Source organism: Amphiura filiformis, chromosome 3 (assembly GCF_039555335.1).
Source record: "Amphiura filiformis chromosome 3, Afil_fr2py, whole genome shotgun sequence".
Classification (NCBI taxonomy): Eukaryota; Metazoa; Echinodermata; class Ophiuroidea; order Amphilepidida; family Amphiuridae; genus Amphiura; species Amphiura filiformis.
The window spans coordinates 36343940-36363622 of NC_092630.1; the positions used below are offsets into that span (position 1 = coordinate 36343940).

At 36.5% G+C, this 19683-nt stretch overlaps 1 protein-coding gene across 1 annotated transcript in view; it reads right to left on the bottom strand.

Moving 5' to 3' along the window:
- The window catches only part of LOC140148437 (ras association domain-containing protein 1-like), an 83452-nt gene extending 64035 nt beyond the window's left edge, over positions 1-19417 (bottom strand). Inside the window, exon 1 of the mRNA XM_072170374.1 lies at positions 18486-19417. Coding sequence (XP_072026475.1) covers positions 18486-19155 — 670 coding nt within the window. The 5' untranslated portion in view covers positions 19156-19417. The remainder of the gene's footprint in view (positions 1-18485) is intronic.
- Between the last annotated feature and the right edge of the window lie 266 nt (positions 19418-19683).

Sequence of the window (19683 nt, forward strand, 5' to 3'; positions counted from 1 at the left end):
TTTTCCCTGCCAGAAGTAGCAAGGAGATGCCTATCTTTACTACAACATTATTATCAAAGATGCACTGAGGAGCATGATCACACATATAAACTTCTCCTCATGGGTTGGCAGTTATGTTCTCTCACATCCCTAGTCATAGCAAGCCAGGGCACCGAAACCACCAGTTTAAAAAAAGGAAAATTCAAAATTAATTTGTTTGAATAAAAAAAGCCACGGTGGTAAGTCTCACAGCTTCATTGGTTCATGATTTTAAGAAAAGATAAAAGTAAGTTAGGCCAGTAAACATCCTTTTTAAATGTATGTGTAAGGGAACAAACCAAAAGATCGATGACGTCCTATAAACATAATAATAATAATGACACATTCTTCAGACCGATGTTTTTGTACAAACATAATCGAGTATTTTTACCCCCTCCCCCCTAAACGAAACTAGTTTCGTTTATATAGGATGTCATTGATCTTTTGGTTTGTTCCCTAAGCTGACTGGGAGTTGAACTAGCACGGATCATGGATCAGCTATCAGGCCCCAGTACCAGGCATCTCTATACCTTACTACCAGGGTCAGGTCTATGCTGACATTGTGCCAGACATGAATATGCTCTCAGCCAACCTGCTAAATTTGTATCAGATTAGAAAAACAGAGATATATTGCAATATTTCAAGCTCTTCTTTGCTGTCACTTCCAATCAGTACTCCCATTTCTTGGTTAGTAAAGTACATTGGACCATAAAGCACAACAAATGATACAAGGCAGTGAAATGTGATCATCTTGAAGGTCTTCAATTCTCATCCAGACTCTGCAGCTACAAGATAATGCTACTATTCTTACAGGAAATCCTTTTATGCCGTGTATTTTGAAACTCACCATCTGAGCACTACCATCTAAAGGCTGCTAAAGTTACATTTAATGTTTTATAGAGAGAGAGAGTGTTTGTGTCATTTGAGATCGGAATTTTGCATTAACTATTTTGGTCAGCAAAAATGAAAGGACAATAACATTTTCTTTTGAAAATCTGCTTATTAAGGAGTTGCAACAGGTTTCTCTATGATCATTATCACTCAGGTAACATTTACAGTGCATAGAATTTCCCAACTTCTTTCAACATGAGTAGGGCACATCAGTTCAATCATACAAACATTGTGTTTTCTGGGCACATGGTCCCGTTATCAATGGTCTATAAGATTATCATGAACATGGATGCAAGCACGGAAAATGTTCAAGGTCAGGCCAAGATCATCCGAGGTCAACTGAGTATAGATTGTTGTGAAATTTGGTAGATGTGATCACGATTGAGCGCCAAAATGTTAAAGGCAATGCCAAGGTCAACTGAACATAGATTGTTGGATTGTCAAAATGTCCAACTTAGCATAGCTTGTTGGCTTGTCAAAATGTTCAAAGTCATGTCAAAGCCACCTACAGTGAACTGAGTATTGATTGTCGATTTGTCATAAAACTTGGTGCATGCAATCACAATTAAGCACCCAATAATTAAAGGTCATGTTAAGGTCAACTGAGTATAAATTGGATTTGTCATTAAATTTGGTGGATATGACCAGACTAAAGCAGCAAAAGTTTTCAAGGTCATCTGTATATCTAGATTGTCATGAAACTTGGTGGATGTGACTTCCATTGAGCTTTTTGTTACATGAATTTAAATGTAGTTAGCACACAGTTTTCAATTCAGCCTCCAACATGACATTTCTTGAGTATTTCATGTATTTCTCAGTATGTGATTGGTGGTATTTACCACCAACAAATGTGCCTGTATTTCTCACCTGGTTATTTATACAACACTGTCAACACACACATGTACAAAAATTATCAGCATTTCAGGTATTATCAATGCCAAATTATGAAACATGACCTTCATCCATGGTGTTATCTTTTTTAAAACAGTACTTGTTTCTTCATAATACTCTAGCAAATGTTTATGGCTATTCCAAGCATAACATGGTTTCTGAATTGAGTAGCCTCACTCATGCAAGAATAAATGTCATATTGTGCCTTCATTCACTTTCATGATTGTCATTTGCACATACATTTTATAAGTGCTGTGTATATTTGAATTAATTTTGATAATCTCAAAATGTTCTGGTCATATGAATGATAATGAGATTTTTAAATGTCACATTGCTTTTCTTTCTTTTTAATTTATTATTAAATATTCTTGTATCTATACAATTATTACTTATAAAGTGGAGATTTTCACCTGATTAAGTTCTTGTGCTTTACCAATTTTGAAATGTTCACTTGCTTTTTAATTTGCAATTCTAAAGCTTCTTTACATTGATCTATACACAAATGGAATATATTCATGCGTTGTTCTTTTTGTGGGAGCAACTTAGAATTAGAATATAAAATATGCAAAAATAAATATAGCACCAATATTCCCACTTCTACCGTACATATTTACTGCCATTTCTCCTAGTTCTCAGATTCTGCTAGCAAAAAATGAATATATTATTAGTGCCCACTTGTTGAAATTACCTGGTACATATGTATCAGGCAACTTAACTTCAGAAAGCTACATTTCAGCTTAATAAAGTGTACAAAAAAAAAGAGTTTAGAACATAGAAATGTTAATAGTTTCCTTCTTTCACATTAACAAAAATAGATGCTTGAAAAAACAAACATTCAAAAACTATTATTTGTTTTTCCTTTATGCTTTGCTTAACCAATTAAATAGAGCACATACTTTCCAGTTGAGTAGTAATCGTGAATCAACCATTTTTGTAACTTGGATTGTCAGGTTGGATGGTTCTAACTCCCCAACATAAGTGACATAAAAAAGGACTGTATAGTTTTGTATTTACACACTCATTGTAACTGAATAAATAGAATGGTTAAATTTACTTAAATATTTGCACGAAATTCACAACTCTTACTTCTCTCATTAATGGACAAATTGAATGATAAATAATATAATCCTATAAATTACATCTCTAATGTTTTCAAATGTCAATTTACACAAGTATTTGCTAATGATATTATACAGATATATAAAAAAGGGAGGGTGAAGATCAAGAAATATGCTCCCTCATTCCATGATGCAACGCTGCATACTTGCATGTATACCCCTGTATAATTTGTTTTATGTCAAACACGCTCATCCTTTGCATCTTGCCAATTAATTTTACGACTCCTTCCAAGATGTACCTAGTTAAATCTATCGCACCATAACAGAAAATATGCAGAACAAAATGTGTGATTTTTAATTGACCAATAATGTCCAAAGTAGTATGGATCTTGTTCAAGTTTATATGATAGGAATTTCTTTTTATGCAGAATACGGCAACAATATCAGAATTGTAATTATCAAAAAAAAAAAAAGATATATATTCAGTGAAATTTTTGAGCTACTAAAAATTCAAGTTGCACGTATCCACAGTAGAACAATCTGTACGTTGATGGTGCTCCGGCAAATGAATAAAGAAGAACCCCTCCAGGCAAGCAGCCACGCAGGCAGTTCTGAGTCATCCAAACTATTTATATCCCAAGAGTTCTTGACAATATCGCATGCATTTAAAAACAGATCCGGAAAGCGCACTCTACAATGAAGAGTGAGGAGATGGGCTGTAGTTGAACATTTGATATGGCTGACTATACATCAAAACTAGGCTGGATTTAGGGGCATGCATAATTATGTTATACATATCATGTTGCATTAGGGCACCCAAACTAATCGTAGATCAGAGTATTGAATCTTGAAATTTATTATCGATATCTAGCTTGGGGGATCAGAAGGTACCCCCACAATTCCAACAATGATATAATAAGGGAGAAATATGTATACTCAATACCATCGTAATTTAGCACTGGAAAATTGGACATTAAATTTTCTATTACAATGTAGGCAGGGAGCTTGATAAGGTTTGGGGTAAGAGCAGGGTTCGCAGGTTTTTGCAGCAGGCAGAAAAAAATGCGGTTTTAACCGCTTGGCAAAAACAGTTTTGTGTGTGATAGAAGGGCATGAGGAAGCCCCGCCAGAGCAGTTCTTCTGGGGTGAACCAAACCAGCCTGGTTATCAAATTAATCCATGATGAGGTTATCTCTAAATTTGACAGTTTTGCAAATTGATGCAATAACATTAAAACATCCATTAGCACCTGTCAAATTCAGAGATAACCTTGCCACTGATAAATTTGATAACCAGGCAAGTTTGGTTTACTCCAGAAGAACTGCTCTGGTGGGGCTTCCTCTCAAATAGTGTTCCAAGTACACTTAATCATGGTTTCCATGGAAGAATGGAGTTGGACCTTTCTTCCACAAATATTGGGAATGTTATGGAGATGGAGTTGGGCCCTTCTTCCTGTAAGGTATTCAATTCATACTGAAAAATATCTGACCATCAATTTTTAATCATATTTATATGGTTCATCACCTTCACATATTGGCAGTATGGGTCAGGTGAGTAAATTGTAAAAACAACAACACGCAAACACACATACAACAATCAAGAAACTGCCTGACGAGCCTGTCTCAAGTACATCAACATGTCATCTGGGGTCCTCTCCTAAAATATCTGGGAATTACATGAGCGATTACTGACCCCTTGTATTTAATTCCCTTAGGGAAATGGTTAAAAATAAATATAGATAGAATTTCCTGGGCAAATACACATTTCCCTTTATAAACAATTTTCTTGACTAAGGGAATCAATTGCACGATACACAAGTGTATCATCACTCACATATTTTACACTGGGTGGGAAAAAACAACAACTATGAACTGAATGAATTAAAGACTGGGTTGCAAACTAGACTGGGCACAGTTCTCTTTCAGCGATGCCCTTGGACAGTGAGCCATGGTGTGATAAATGCATGTACGCAAATGCGAGGCTTAATAATGGCCGACTTTGGCATGTTCATATTATTGTTATGAATACTATATTCCATCCCTCTGGGGTAGTTTGTGTTTTGACCGCAAGTTGATATGAGCATTATCAGCATTTCATCTACACCATGTTATTATATAGGTCCAAGAAATCCAAATACCATGGCAACCCCGTACGTACAGTGGAGTTCACATTCACAGAATAGTGGTATAATACGGTATTAACACTGGAAGATATGAAGGCTCAACTTTCGGTATCTGTGTGTTAATGAATAGTATGTATCAAGAATATGTACAAAAGAAGTGATCTTTTATGATTTTTACAATCATATTTACTAACAATTGACCTTTTGCACCACTTAAATCATCTGCAACAAATTGAACAATAATCATGTACAATAGTGTTCCAGTGAATCCAAATTAGTTTTTTTTTTAATTTCTCATATATATGTAAAACAATATTCTTCAAAATAATTATATAATTTTTATTTGTACCAAATACTATTCTTCTGACTATTCAATATTCAAGTGCTATCTGGAGGTGAAATATTGTGTGAAGAGAGCACTATAAAAACATCAAGAAACCAAAGATAGATTGACCTACTATAAAGTACAAGACAAATACCACTACTCATGATGCTACTACGCAATAATCTATATTATCTCTATCATCTACAGAGATAAAGATGACATATTGGCACAATATGGACATATCTCGGCCTCGGTCAAGTACTACAAACAGGATGAGGTATAGCTGGCAACCAGATAAATAATAACACATTTCTTTGGGTTGACCAAAATATTGATTTTGTTTGAGTTATGCCTCTATCTATGTTTGTATTTGAGTGTACAAGTCAGACGATTTCCTTGAATTTGACCATTGTTATATTTTCCAATATTACAATTTAAGATTGATATATGAACCATGGAACTATTTTCTCATTTGAAAAATTCAATCATACCAAATTTTGGAAATAACCAAGACTACAAAGAAGAATATTAGAAATGTTTTTAACAATTAATAATAGACTTTGTTTTTACTGTTGAAATATTGAATAATTATTATCATGACTGTGTCAAAGCAATAATAACAATGGCAGTTTGCACAGCCTTGACAGACTTCAATATTGTTTAGAGTAAATTTGTTTAATTTGGTCATTTTGAAAGGTCTTTTTTGTATTCGCATATAATTGTAATATTTGCTGTGGAGGACACCCTCAAGTTTTGTCAAAATTCTGATTTGTACAAAATTTGAGATTTTCCATAAAATGAAGGAATACATCATTGTGATCGAAATAAATTAAACCCACACATTTCTGTGTCCCATTGATTCTCACCCAATACCAGCACTAAATGTATAAAATATTAATTCCAGCTTGACCTTAAGAACCTTAATATTCTGCAATAATCACTTCATCTCCTAAGGGGGCTCGGATTTTTTCTTAATTTCATCTCATCCTTCCGCCAAAATGGTAGGTCAGCTCCCAATATTCCTGCTATCACTTTCATAATTTAATATCAGGGGTGAAGGCACTGGATTAATGGCACTCACAAATGACATCAACTTGGGAAGCTGATTAGGTCACCTGTAAGCCTTTTACAAATTACTGGGTGTGATTAGTGCCACATCTTCTCTGAATTGAAATCGATTGTTTCCTCCACTAATGATTTCAAGGTGAGAGAAGGTTTTGGATTTTAAGCACCATATCCTCTATCCTTTATGTGCATCACTTGCTCAGATTCCTTGGATCGCCATGCTTGAATGCCTGAACATGCAAGCGTATTGTGCGAGAAGATGTACAATTGTACATAGTACCGACAGTGAGGTACGCAACACCGCCTCAAATTGCTTGCTTATAGGGTTGTGGTCTCTAATGAGAGTTTTCAAATGTGATGCACTATTATAAAGTTGCACATAAACATGCCTCTATAGGGTATATTGCTGATCCATTGATTATCCTTTTCTGGTGCATTGTGGGATAGAAAAGGGAGCAAATCGATCGCTAATTTGCTCCCTTTTTTTTCTCTCAATGCACCAGAAAAGGATAATTAATGGATCAGCAATATACCCTATGCACTGACATTTCACTATATTTAAAGCATGGACTTAATTTCACTTTTGTGGTTAAATATATTTAAACCGCCAAATTGTGGAGGTTCTGGTAGGCTGGTATTACACTTATTACAGTATGTAGTGCCCTCTGCTGCTCTCTTACGAACATGGATTTCCACAAAGAACAAATTTTAATCTTTCCCTGAGTAGCCAGTGCATATAAACATTTTTAAAAAAACAGTGCATCCGGCTGGATTCGAACCGATGACCTTCGTAATACTAGCACAATGCTCTAACCAACTGAGCTAAAGAGCCACGTTGGAGAAGAGCGGAAGATATAAAACTAAAGGTATTAGGTTTGAATGATGTTCGTCGCATTCCTAGCAGAAGGCATAAGAACTGCATGTTCGAAATATCGAAAGGCCGATTCTCGAATCCCTGATTGCACTCTCACACAATGCTTTACACCACAGACACAATGTATCTGTGCTCACACACAACACATCTTCATCCAAATAGTCCCCAAAATATGGAATAGTACTGAAAGTGCTGGTTGATAACAATCTATCTTGGCAATGTGCATGCTAAAGCACATTCAATGTCAAGGGTTCATAGTAAGCTAAATATAGAATGATATTGTTTATTCTCAATACATGTAAAATTGGCAACCTCATACAAGCTATTGCTGTTTTTGAATAGAATTGTTTTGGATGGTGCCGAGTTCGCTATTTCTTTAGGTCTGTGTTGCTGGTTCACAGAAGAATTCACAAAATTTGTCAGATGGACATGTGATAATACAATTATTATCTAAAGTCTACTACATGTATGTGCATCAGGACCGTAGCAAGCGGAAGTACTAGACCTACTTCCATTCTACGTATTTATTCTAGGCTATACTGTATTCAATTGTAAAATATGTCAATCATTGAACCTTCAACCATAGACCATTTCCTGTAAATGTGATTTCATACTGGATTAGCCAAATTCAATGGTGCATAATGGTAAAAAATAGGGATGGTGGTCCCAGATTAATAGGTCGATCCATGAGATATGGGTAGTGAACATCAACACAGAGTAAATATCCATGTCACCATGAAACATTTTTGTTGCATTTTGGTAAAACGCTTTTTTTTCCATTTTCAGCCAATTTTACAAGTTGACCTTAAATGATCTTCAACGTCAATATTCAACCTTGAACACCAACATTACATATGAAAGTTCCCATCATGCCGCTTTGGCTCAAGTTTGGTTGCAATTGTATAAACTGTTCATGTTAAATCAGATTTTGTATTTTCAGCCTATTTACAAGTTGACCTCAAATGACCTTTGACCTCAGTATATGACTTGAACACCCCAAATAGATGACTATGACCCAAGTTTGGTTGCAATAGGGTAGTTTATATGAGACCAAATTAAATTTAAAAAAGCCTTACATTATTGTTGACGGACAAAACACAGACAGACGGACACACAACTTGTGATGCCATATAAGGTCTTTCCATTTGGATGACCTAAAAAAGGGGGGGGGTACAACAGATTGGTTTTATTTAGGCAAGTCTGTAAGGGGAACTCGATCCACTTATAAGGGAAGGGATGCTAATTTCAGGGTAATCTGGTAAAATACTGCATTCAAGGCTACACAAATAAATTATACATCAAAACAAACAAGAAACAAACCAAAATGAAATCAATGCATGCAATCATGCAAAATGCCCATGGCTTTGTAACAGACCATATGTACACAAACCAATTTGTAGTTGATTGATCAATGTATTCAAAGAGGAAATGGAACAATTGTGGATGAACTAAATTCAATTACACAATTAGGCAGATTCTATTATGCAGTAGAGAAATATATTTAATCAAATTATGTTTGACAGAGATATGCAGTATGGTATAGCTTTCCCCAGTCAACCTGGACTAAATGATGAATTGATGGATATTTTCTACATGATTATATTAAATAAGGTTGAAAAATAATGATTTTAACATCATCGAAATAGACAACCAATATCCATGTTGTAGGCTTATCTGTATGTTTTGCCTGAATTGAAATAGTCCAATACATATAAAACACCCACATTTACTTGGCCAAAATCCCAGGCCAAAATATGGGTTCATTGCACTCATAAATTAACATGAATTTTAAAGGGATGTAGACAGATGTATTAAATATAATGTAGAAATTTCTTTTAAAATAAGTAGCTTGAATGGGTGAAAAATTTTATGACTAAAATTAGCAAAAAATCATTTTTTTTGGCAGAGGGCTTAATCCTACAGTGATGTGATATGGAGATGCATACACGTTGGTATTAATTTAGCATCAAAAGTGGAGGGTAATGCAACCACTCTTTTGTTAGATAATACAGAAAGTAGCTACTGAAGGTTCCAAACTCACGATTTAATAGCCCAACTGGGCGACTTTTTAAGGTTTTCCCTGTGAGTTTTGCCTGTTTCCTGCCTTGGAAAGGGCACTTTTCAACATTAGCTGCTGCTTCTTTCACGAATTGTCTTTCCTACACTCGATATAAATACCACCGGTTAAGAGAAAATTTGGGTGGCATTTTAGTGATTTGCCCAGGAATTCAGGGTGAAAAACTGAAAATGTTTGGCAACACTGGATTCAAGTAGAAAAAAAAAAGGTCATCATTGTAAAGCTACAACGTATCTATGCTTGATGCACATCTTGAGTAATTATTGATACATGTGCCTGCCACTTGAGATAATCATAAATATTGCCTTTTGTTTGAAATCATATTGCATGTAAAAAGATGATTCATTGAACTAATTATTATCATATCAACCTGATTTCACAATAAAGGCACACTTCTGGCTTTAATTTAGATCACTATTTTATCAGTATCAAAGCATAAAACTTGCATGAAACCCATTACATGAACATTAGTCTTTGTTCAAATGGGAAAAGTCAATCTTCAAATGATGGTATTAGCAGATGGTTGTTACCATTTTGGGCCACATATTGCTGGTACATGGTGCTGGTACCATATTGGGTTTGGTGGTTTGTAAATAATTGTAATACAGCAGGCAGGCCTATACATCCTGTCATGGGTTAAGGTCTTATTTAATTGTTTCCTAAAGGTACAAATGAATTCAGCATTGAGTGTGAATAATTTTATTTCAATTACAATGTACAAAAGCAGAGTGTTCAGTCAATCCCTCAAAGTCTGCCATTATCTCATTCTCAACAATTATACCACTCTGTAGTCTGTGTATCAGTGTATGGCAATTAAATTTAATTACCAATACCAATTATGGTCATAACGTATATGGATCAGCTGCCCCGTTCAAGTGGGGTACTCTGGGGTACTGATTGATTGGACCCCCCCACCCGCCATGCTCGCCCACCAGATTATGTCAATATGTGTGTCCACTGCCCAGGACGATATGTTTACACTTACACACAATGCATTTCTTCCATGGATGTACTGATTTGCTATACAGTGCACATGGGTCGATAGTGACAAAAAATACCTCCAGATCTTGCAATTGAGGTAGCCTATTTTTGTCACTACTGACCACAGACCCTAGAAAGACTAGGTCTGTGTATTGCTAAAATGATAAACGCAATAGCAAATCAGTACAGGGAAGAAATGCATTGTGGGAAGTGTACGATATCTTCTCTGATGTGCGCCATTATTGCTGGTAGAATCGCAGTAAAATACAAACCATGTACTCATTAATTCACACACACAAAACAAATGTACATACTACTACTGCTAATGATTATGTACAATATGCCTAGTAACATGGATTTCATGACAACCTGTACAATAAGCTGACCTTAAATGAACTTATGGGTCAGTCCTGAACAAGCCCCAGGGCACCCAGCCAACAAAACACCTGGGTATACCATTTTGTCCTCAAAATGAACTCAGACAGAGACCCATCTATTTTTGACAAGTAATTAATATATCAGATTCCCTTTCTAGTTCAAATCACAACAAATCTCAATGAAAAACTTGTTGGTAGAACCACCTCAACCATAAATCCTGGGTTAAATCATATGATATGACCTAGGCCTAGTCAAACCAAGTTGCTTCAGATTCAACCACAACAGTTCAATTGAGTCATACACAAAATACATCACCTGTATGTCTGAAATGTCTACACCACAGACAATGGATGAATGGATGGACAGTGTGCCAATTCCCTTGGACTTCTCAAAACTTCTGGTCTAATAGGAATAGAATATTAGTATACTTCTAACTTGAAATATGGCCAAAAGTAATGAAGATCTTTGGCCACATCATGATCTGAGACCTCTGATTGGATATTTCACAGCATTGATCAAGACATGATTCCCAACATCGCAGACAGCAGGTCGCTCAGGTCATACCTGGTGTATGACAGTGTGGGGTCATCAAAGGCCTCATCATCATGGGAGGGGATACCTGGTGTATGACAGTGTGGGGTCATCAAAGGCCTCATCATCATGGGAGGGGATGACTGTTAAGTTCAATGCCATCATAAATCATTTCAATAGATCTGCATGCAGCCACACTTTATGCATCTCATGTGTTAGCCAAAGACCATTTAAGTTCATGTATTGAAAGTATGTGTTATAATTTGTTTGCAGTACCGGTATTGGATTTACTTTGAAAACATTTATTCTTACACTACATGTATATGATTATAAAAAAATGCTAGATGTATCCAAATTGTGTAGCAGGTTGTCCAAAATGAGGAGCATTTTACTCCACTACACCAGGTATTAATCCAACACTGTTGTTTGTTTTTTACAGGGAAAACAATATCTTTAATTTGTATTTCTCAATTTTTATAATAACTGTGATAACCAACAGTTTTTGAAGGCACTTTTGTACTTTGAAGTTCACTCAACCAGTACATGTACAATACATGTACCCTGTGGCACTCTCAACCACATTGCTGAATAATAGTAGTTTCATTCAAATCAAAAGTGGAACTATGTATGGATCCCAGGGAGAAAACAGCATGAAACACAAACACTCCCAAAAATTTCACAATTTTATACAGAAAGTATTGAAAAATATCCTACACATTAGTTTTTATACAATTCAACCTCAGGTTCAATGTTACATGTAGGTCTGGTAAAAATACAAATTATGACGTATGGAGCTATCTGTGGAGCAATCACCTGTTGGTAACACATTTTATTTTGGCACATTTATCAAATTAGTCATAGATATTCCAATAATCTATAAACAACAATGAAGGGCAAAGTACAATATTTTGAAGTACATCATAGAATGGGTGAGTATACAAATAAACAAAACAAACAAACAAGCTCAATAACTGTGAATTAATATGATTGAGTTCAAAATAATTAACTCAGGTTACCATGTACATGTATGTATTAGTTGCAGTTTTCAAAACCAAACAAACATTAATTTCCAAGAAACTAAAGTGTATGTATAAATAAAATAAAATTATAAATTATAATTTATTGAAAAAGTACAGTACTGCTTCCCCTAGTGGCACTTCGCTGCCCTGGTATCCTGATATAAATGATACCAGCAGACGGTGACAGACCATTACTGAAATACTATGTATGGTGGATTACAGTCGATTTTAAATCAGTATTGATCAAATTCCTGACATTGATCAACATGCACTTGGTACATTTATTATGAGTCAATAAAATGGTTCAATTCTCTACACATGAAGTTGCATTTGGATACATGTTTACAGTGGCATAAAAGCTGCTGAAGTCCTAAAGAACTTGACCATCTAGAATTTATAGGCCTACTACTAGACAAAATCATACTATGATAGTCCGCATCTCTTTCTTCCCAGATAAGAGCAATAAAATTAACAATGTTCAAAGAGGAAGTGGCAAGACCCTAGATCTTAGAAGGGTCTGTGCTTAGAGCTTGTGTAGAATCATAGACTGGTAGAATTCACACAGCCATGATTAATTATGGTGGACTTTTCAACAGTGTCTGCAATAAGTGCGTAGCAGTAGCAAAATGTTACACAATTTTCATCATTTGCTACACAATTTTGGAATGTGTAGCAATTCTGTACCATTCATAAGCATTCGCTCCCAAATTTAGTGAGCATTTTTGCTACACAAATAAAATTGCTTAATGCGGACCCTGCTTTTCAATACAAAATAGTTATACATTGAACTTAGCCTGAGGAAGTGAGCATATTGCTATATTCATGTCATAGTCTCTCATCTCTTTCTTCCAAGATAAAAGCTCAATAAGGAAGTGGCAAGCTGATGAGATTGAAGAGAATTTACACCTATCTGATTTATGTGAAATAGTTACATACAATATTGTTTAGGACAACATTGAACTTAGCCTGAGGAAGTGAGCATATTGCTGCTAGAGCCTCTACATTGAATTGTAAGTGCTGGAAATGGGATGTATCAAACAAAGGGTGTTTGGTACAGTGCACATTATGGGGGAAGCTGAAAAACCTCACAGCAAAATAAAATCTAGAGTGGCAATTCTTATACACTGGAAGTTGGAACCCGAAAGCTGTGCCTGAAGGATGTTGGCCCAAGGTGCCATTTTTAAACTGCATTTTAAAACAAAATGTCATCTACTAGGAAAGCACTCCCTCACTGTAATAATTTCCACTCTCAATGTTGTGGAAAAGATGAATTTTCTCATAAATTAATCATGCCTCAATTTGAAATGCTACCATCCCCGGGGGGGTCACCTAAATGGCGTAATCAGTGTGGAAAAATTTCACCCCTTATTGGCGTAAGGCTCTCTAAATCTTACCCCTAAAATATGGAGTAATTTGGCGTAAGAAACTAAACTGGACCCCTAAATGGCGTAAATTCTAAAACAAACCCACTGAAGTTGAAAAAATATACCCTAAACATCGAAAATTACCTAAAAGCACCTTTTCTAAAAACGTCGACGCAGCCACAAGGCCAAAAATCAACCCTTTTTCGATGTTTTGGGGGACGAGCATGCGTACCACTTTGGTATGCAAGTGACCCCCCCAGGCTACCATCCCCCTTACATTAACCTTCCACCACTGATAAAACCGATGGATTCCCCTATAAATTGAGAATAGCTGCATACGTACCCTACATTATTCAATGCAAGCTGGTATAATCTCATTTCATAATCCACTGACATTGTTAGTGCAATCTGTTAATACAGTACGGTAATATCATTAATTTCTGGAACACCACATTTTGACTACAGGGCTCAGTGAACCTTCCCCTTAAATGGGTTAATTGTAAAATGGTTTACATATTTTGTTGACAATTATTTTATTTTTAATTACTTATTGTGATGACCCTCTTAATTAGGGATTCAAACATGTTTCACCAATTTTAATTAGGGGCATTAATTAGGTCAAGTAGAGTACTGAATTCATGATTTATAATGTACACAGATCTGAGCTCTCTCTAACCTGGCATGGTCAGAATTGCGTTTCACAGTGCGAGAATCAATCTTGATTCTTGCAGAATATATTTGCAGGAATCATTTGATTCTCGCAAATCAACTTCTGTGTAAACTACAAACGTTTGCGGGAATCAACTTCGATTCACGCAAATCTGTTTACAATTTCTGTTTACGAGAATCTGTTTACGAGAATCGATTCTCTGATTCACGCCGAAATTCTGACCCTGCCTGGACTTAATTTTTGTATTTTCTTCAGTCACCATATTTGCAATTAAGAGAAACTGAAATGATGGCTAGGTAACCAAGCCAAGCACTAAATTGTCTGCTAAGAAAGGGGCTACATGGGACAAACAGCTTTATACCCTACTGCACTAGTATCTTGAGTATTTGTACAAATTACACTCAGTTGATGACAGGCAAATTGGAAGGATTGGCGGACAGCCAAATAAGGACAAAATATTTTGGTTCCAATTATTCAAAATGACACTTTTAATGACAAAGCCTGTATTTTGCGTACATCACAAAGCATTTGCATCCAAAATAAATCAATTAACAAGAAATGACAAAAATTCAAACACCAGATGCATTTTGTTTTCATATCCAGGGAATCCGCAGGGATATATTGATTTTTTTAAGTCTAGATGAATTTAGCACACATAGATGCACTTTGTTTATCGTAGCTTTACTGGCTTAATTTGCTTGATTAAACTGAATCAATCACTCTACTAATCAATTTTCTTTCAGCTTGGGATCAGGCTTATTACAAGCATGATGATTGGATTGGAGTATAAGTTATGTCCATTGTTCTTGTGTGGAAATGACCAGTCTATGAACTGTTTTATATCATAACATTACTGTGATAACCCAGATAAATAATGTGAAGAGTCTACATGAATTGAATATTTGTCAACTCTTAACAGGATGACTAGTGCCCGGTCAGACAGTCTTGATTTAGTCGATGAGGACAAGATATGTGCCTGCTAAAAGCATCTCTCTAGAAGTTAAACATTCTGCCAGAGAAGTGCTGTAGTGTATACAAATTAGTATGATATCGCATGTGTCAACATATTACTGATGATACAGTCAGCCGCATGGATGATATTCCATACCAGTTTCTCTGTTATGTTGTGAGGGTTTTAAAATTGCTTATTTTTGTGTGCATATCTACAACTTGGGCTTTCGCCATCAAGGCTGGTGGCTTGAGTTGAGGGTTTTGTTTTGATGAAATTGTGTAAGTGTGTGTACTCCACTTGGTGTTGGACTCGGTTCAAAAGAATGGTTTTGGATTGATGGAATCAAAAACAGAACAATCCAATCAGTACTGGGTAACAAAAACAAAGTTAAGTACAATGAATGCTCAGCAGCAGCAGCAGTAACAACAACAACAACAACAACAACAACTGCAACAAAAACAACTGCAACAAAAACATATCTAAATGAAACTGATATACCACAACATTCAAAGAAGAGTTACAAATTACATTTACGCACAGGGGTGTATACTCTCTATGGATAATACAAAAAGAGTGTCAACAGGCTCACATTCAATGGGAGTAGGTGATACGTAAATGGACACTTCAGCCATTTTAATTTTTTAGCCAATCACGTTGGTAATCATCCCATTATACGTATACCCATCAAAAAGTAACCTTCCCCCGAGGAGAGAAAGTTGCATGAAGATGGGTAACAGAACCACAGTTGAATTATCTGATCATGGTTCCTGGCATTGTTATTATCAAACTTATCGCTGGTGATCCTGCTAATATAAAAACAGCATGTCATCAAGCAAGCCTTGAAATAAGCAGACTGGAACCAGGAGCAATTTGTTTTGAACATTGCTCCTGGTTCACTGGGATTTTACAAGAACCAGGAGCAATTTCTGAAGAAACACTCAAACAGGAGCAATTTTCAATATTAAATCCTTTTCTGCATCTATATACAATACAGCATACCAGCACGACTGCATCAAGTGCAAAACTGTAACCAGGAGCAATTTATTTTAGAAAATTGCTCCTGGTTCATGTGAATTTTACAAGGACCAGGAGCAATTGGTGGCTTTACGAGGGTAAATTTGCTCCCCGCGCCCGCTTATTTCAAGGCTTGTCATCAAGTGAATGTCATCCTGAATTTCAGTCATACATAGATCATGTTTTGATCTATGATGTGTGCAACTAGAAGTTTCATACATAAATACACAATTTAACCATAATAGTAGCAACTCATTAGTTACAAAACTTGTCCGGGCCTCACAATTTAGTTTGTGTTTTACCAAGAATTTGTTTTATCAGGTTACATTATAATGCAGAATATAAGCTTGGAACTTCATGTAATCAGAAATTCCAGAGTTCGTGTTAATGAGTTGCCACTGTACCATGGAAGTTGTGTTGCTTTGAGTTTGGTAGTGACATAATAACATCACTGATCAATGTGTTTTTTAAAAGTTGCGTAGTCAGAAACGCAACACTGTTCTTGGAATCAAAGCATAGTTGGTTATGTGTAAATAAGCAAGTTTAAAAGCAACACAATCGGAATGCTCTGTCACATAAAGAGACGGCACATTTTACCAGACGGCACATTTTACCTGACGGTACATCACTACCAAACTCAAAGCAACACAAGGTATGGTGACAGTTTCATTTTACAGAGGATTAATTTTCAAATAATGTTCACTAATTTGCAGGAATCAAAACAGATTCCCACAGATGAGATTAATCATGACTCCTGCAAGTTGCTGTGTGTAAACTGTACAACAGTGTGTTCCATGTGTGATCTCAAAATTGATCAAACATCCCAAATGTGCAAGAATTGCTCGCATACAGGCCTCAAATTTTTTTGGGGCACCCATTTTCAAGGCCATTGGGCAAAGACAAAGGTCACCTAGGCCAACAAATGATGAAGAATGCAAGAAGCACTAGGATCCACAATATGCTCATCTATCAGGGCACACTTCTTTAACCCCAATACATTTGTACGTTCATTGGATAACCTTAACCAATTTGAGTACAGAAACTCGTACTCTGCATCTTGAAGTCAAATTTTTCACTATGATTGTTTAATTGGACTATGCCATTGGGATGAGGCCATTGTGGTCCATAGTGAAGTTGACAAAGATGGGGCAACACACTGAAAAGGTCAGGCAATGGCCTTGGTGGCTTCCCTGAAATTTGAGCCCTGCTCGCGTAAATTGGCATTCGCCAGTCACACATTTACCCAACTAGCGTATGTATGCGCATTTCTACATCTATACACAATCATGATGTTATGAATCCAATTCTTTGCCAATTCTTTAAAGCTAATGAAGTATAGAAGACTTAAAAGTTTGTTCGGCTCTTTATGACGAAAAAAAATAAGACTCATAACATGTATCGATATAGAATGGCGTGCACAGATAGGCGCAGCCCTTACGCTATAGTTGCGCTTTGCATGACTGGAGTGAGTTGCAATGGACTATATTGCGCGTGCAGCAACAAAAACCAAATAATTTTTGTCAATTATAAACTGAATGTAACTTTAGCAGGATAGAATTTATACACAGGGGTAAAGTTTTCGGGTTGTAATTGGCAAAAGGTATTTGGTTGTTGTATGTAACTGCACATGTATGTTAATAAAGTACCGTACAAACTTACACTTGGCCACGATTTAATTGATTTACCCACAGTCTGACTACATGTACTAACCACAAACAGTCAAAGTCACGTCATCCGATAATGAGGACCGATCATTCCATTAAGTGCGACAGACGAAACTGCTATGCACATGGCATTTTTTACGGTCGTTCTCGTTCACAACGTGAAGACACAAAATGCTCTATCACGTAGGCAAACAACGCTGGCATGAGTGACTGCACTCATGATTGAACGATAGGTCCTCATTAATATGCGTGAATTCACAGCATACAAAGCACCTGTAGGGATTTTTACTGTTGATGGATAGTCATTGACTATAGCAGATTCAACCCATCGTGGGATGTTTTTCAAACAAATTCATGTTACCAGGCGATCATGCATATCACACTGAATGACCGATGCATGACCGGCAGATTGACCGGCAGCCTGGATTTGTTGGAAAAACGTCCCACGATGGGTTGAATCTGCTAGTCTAGTAGTCTGTGGATATACCATACTATATCGATGTTGTGCCTGCAACTGTGCCGGCATCCTCTAAAAATTTTGGGTACACCGGAAAGATCCAACTTCCAAGCTATTCCTTCTGTGATACTTACACGAACATCTTAGGCACTGTTTGTAGAATCCCCAAATTAATTCTCCACATTTGTCACACCATGTTACCATGTTCATAAGTTGTGCAGGTCTAAAATCATGTCCTTGGCCAAGTCCAATTTCCTCTCCACTCTCGAACACAAAGTCCTCTTCAATATCGGAGTCAGACTCCGATTCAAAATCCTCAAATGGGAATGGTTCAATGTAGGCACTATCTTCACTTGGCACAGAGGAATAGGAATGGGGCCGAGGAATATTAAGGCGAGGTGATTTGTTGTTAGGACCAGAGGGTCTCCTCCATCCAAACCAACCTGAGAATATACCATTACCATCACCAGCTGGCATTGTACTAGCGCTGGATCCGGTACTTGCTGCAGCATTAATATCATGTTGATGATGTGCGTGATGTACACCGGGAACATTCCCGTTTGGTTCACGTTTTCTACCCCAATCTCCACCAGAATCAAATGAACCCATGGAATCTTCGAGGTCTGAAAATTCCCCTCGAAGCTCACCCTCATGCAACGTCCTCATTTCAAAATATTCCGACATTCTGTTCCATACGGAGTGAAAAAATCCACTGTTTCCTGCGTTTGTATTAGATAGGTTGCTGTTGTGATTGTTCACATGATTTGCACCACTGTGGTGTGGTGTATGGCTATCCGCACACATGCTATATCACTTTTCCGCTTGTGATGAATTGTAAAATGGTTCACCTTTTATTTTGTAGTCTCATTCACTGATAGCGCCGTGTATGGTGTAGTATTCAGTTACAACAGCTTCTCCATTAGCAGAGGAATATCACAGTTATATAATCACGGAAGTCTATGGGCACTTATGGTGTTAAAATGAGTAGCAAAAGTTGAACTTAAAGTTCGGAAGCATTGCGATTTCTTCAAAACAACACAACGTGTGTACGCAAATATATTGTATTGGATGTTGCAAGGTCTTTGGACTCCACAGGAAATTCTACCAATGGGTTGACCCCAACAACAAAAGAGGTGTACTTGTTGCATCGACATAATCCGCTCAAGGGTCAATTTCCTCAATACAACAGTATTGATCTGGTATTAGTCTCAAGAATCTAGAGTAAACATCAATATAAAGGGATTTTAATTAAATCAAGTAATTTTCGGGGACAGAATAAGGAAATTACAGACCGTTATAATTGGTAAAATATAACGGTTAACAGTTTCACAC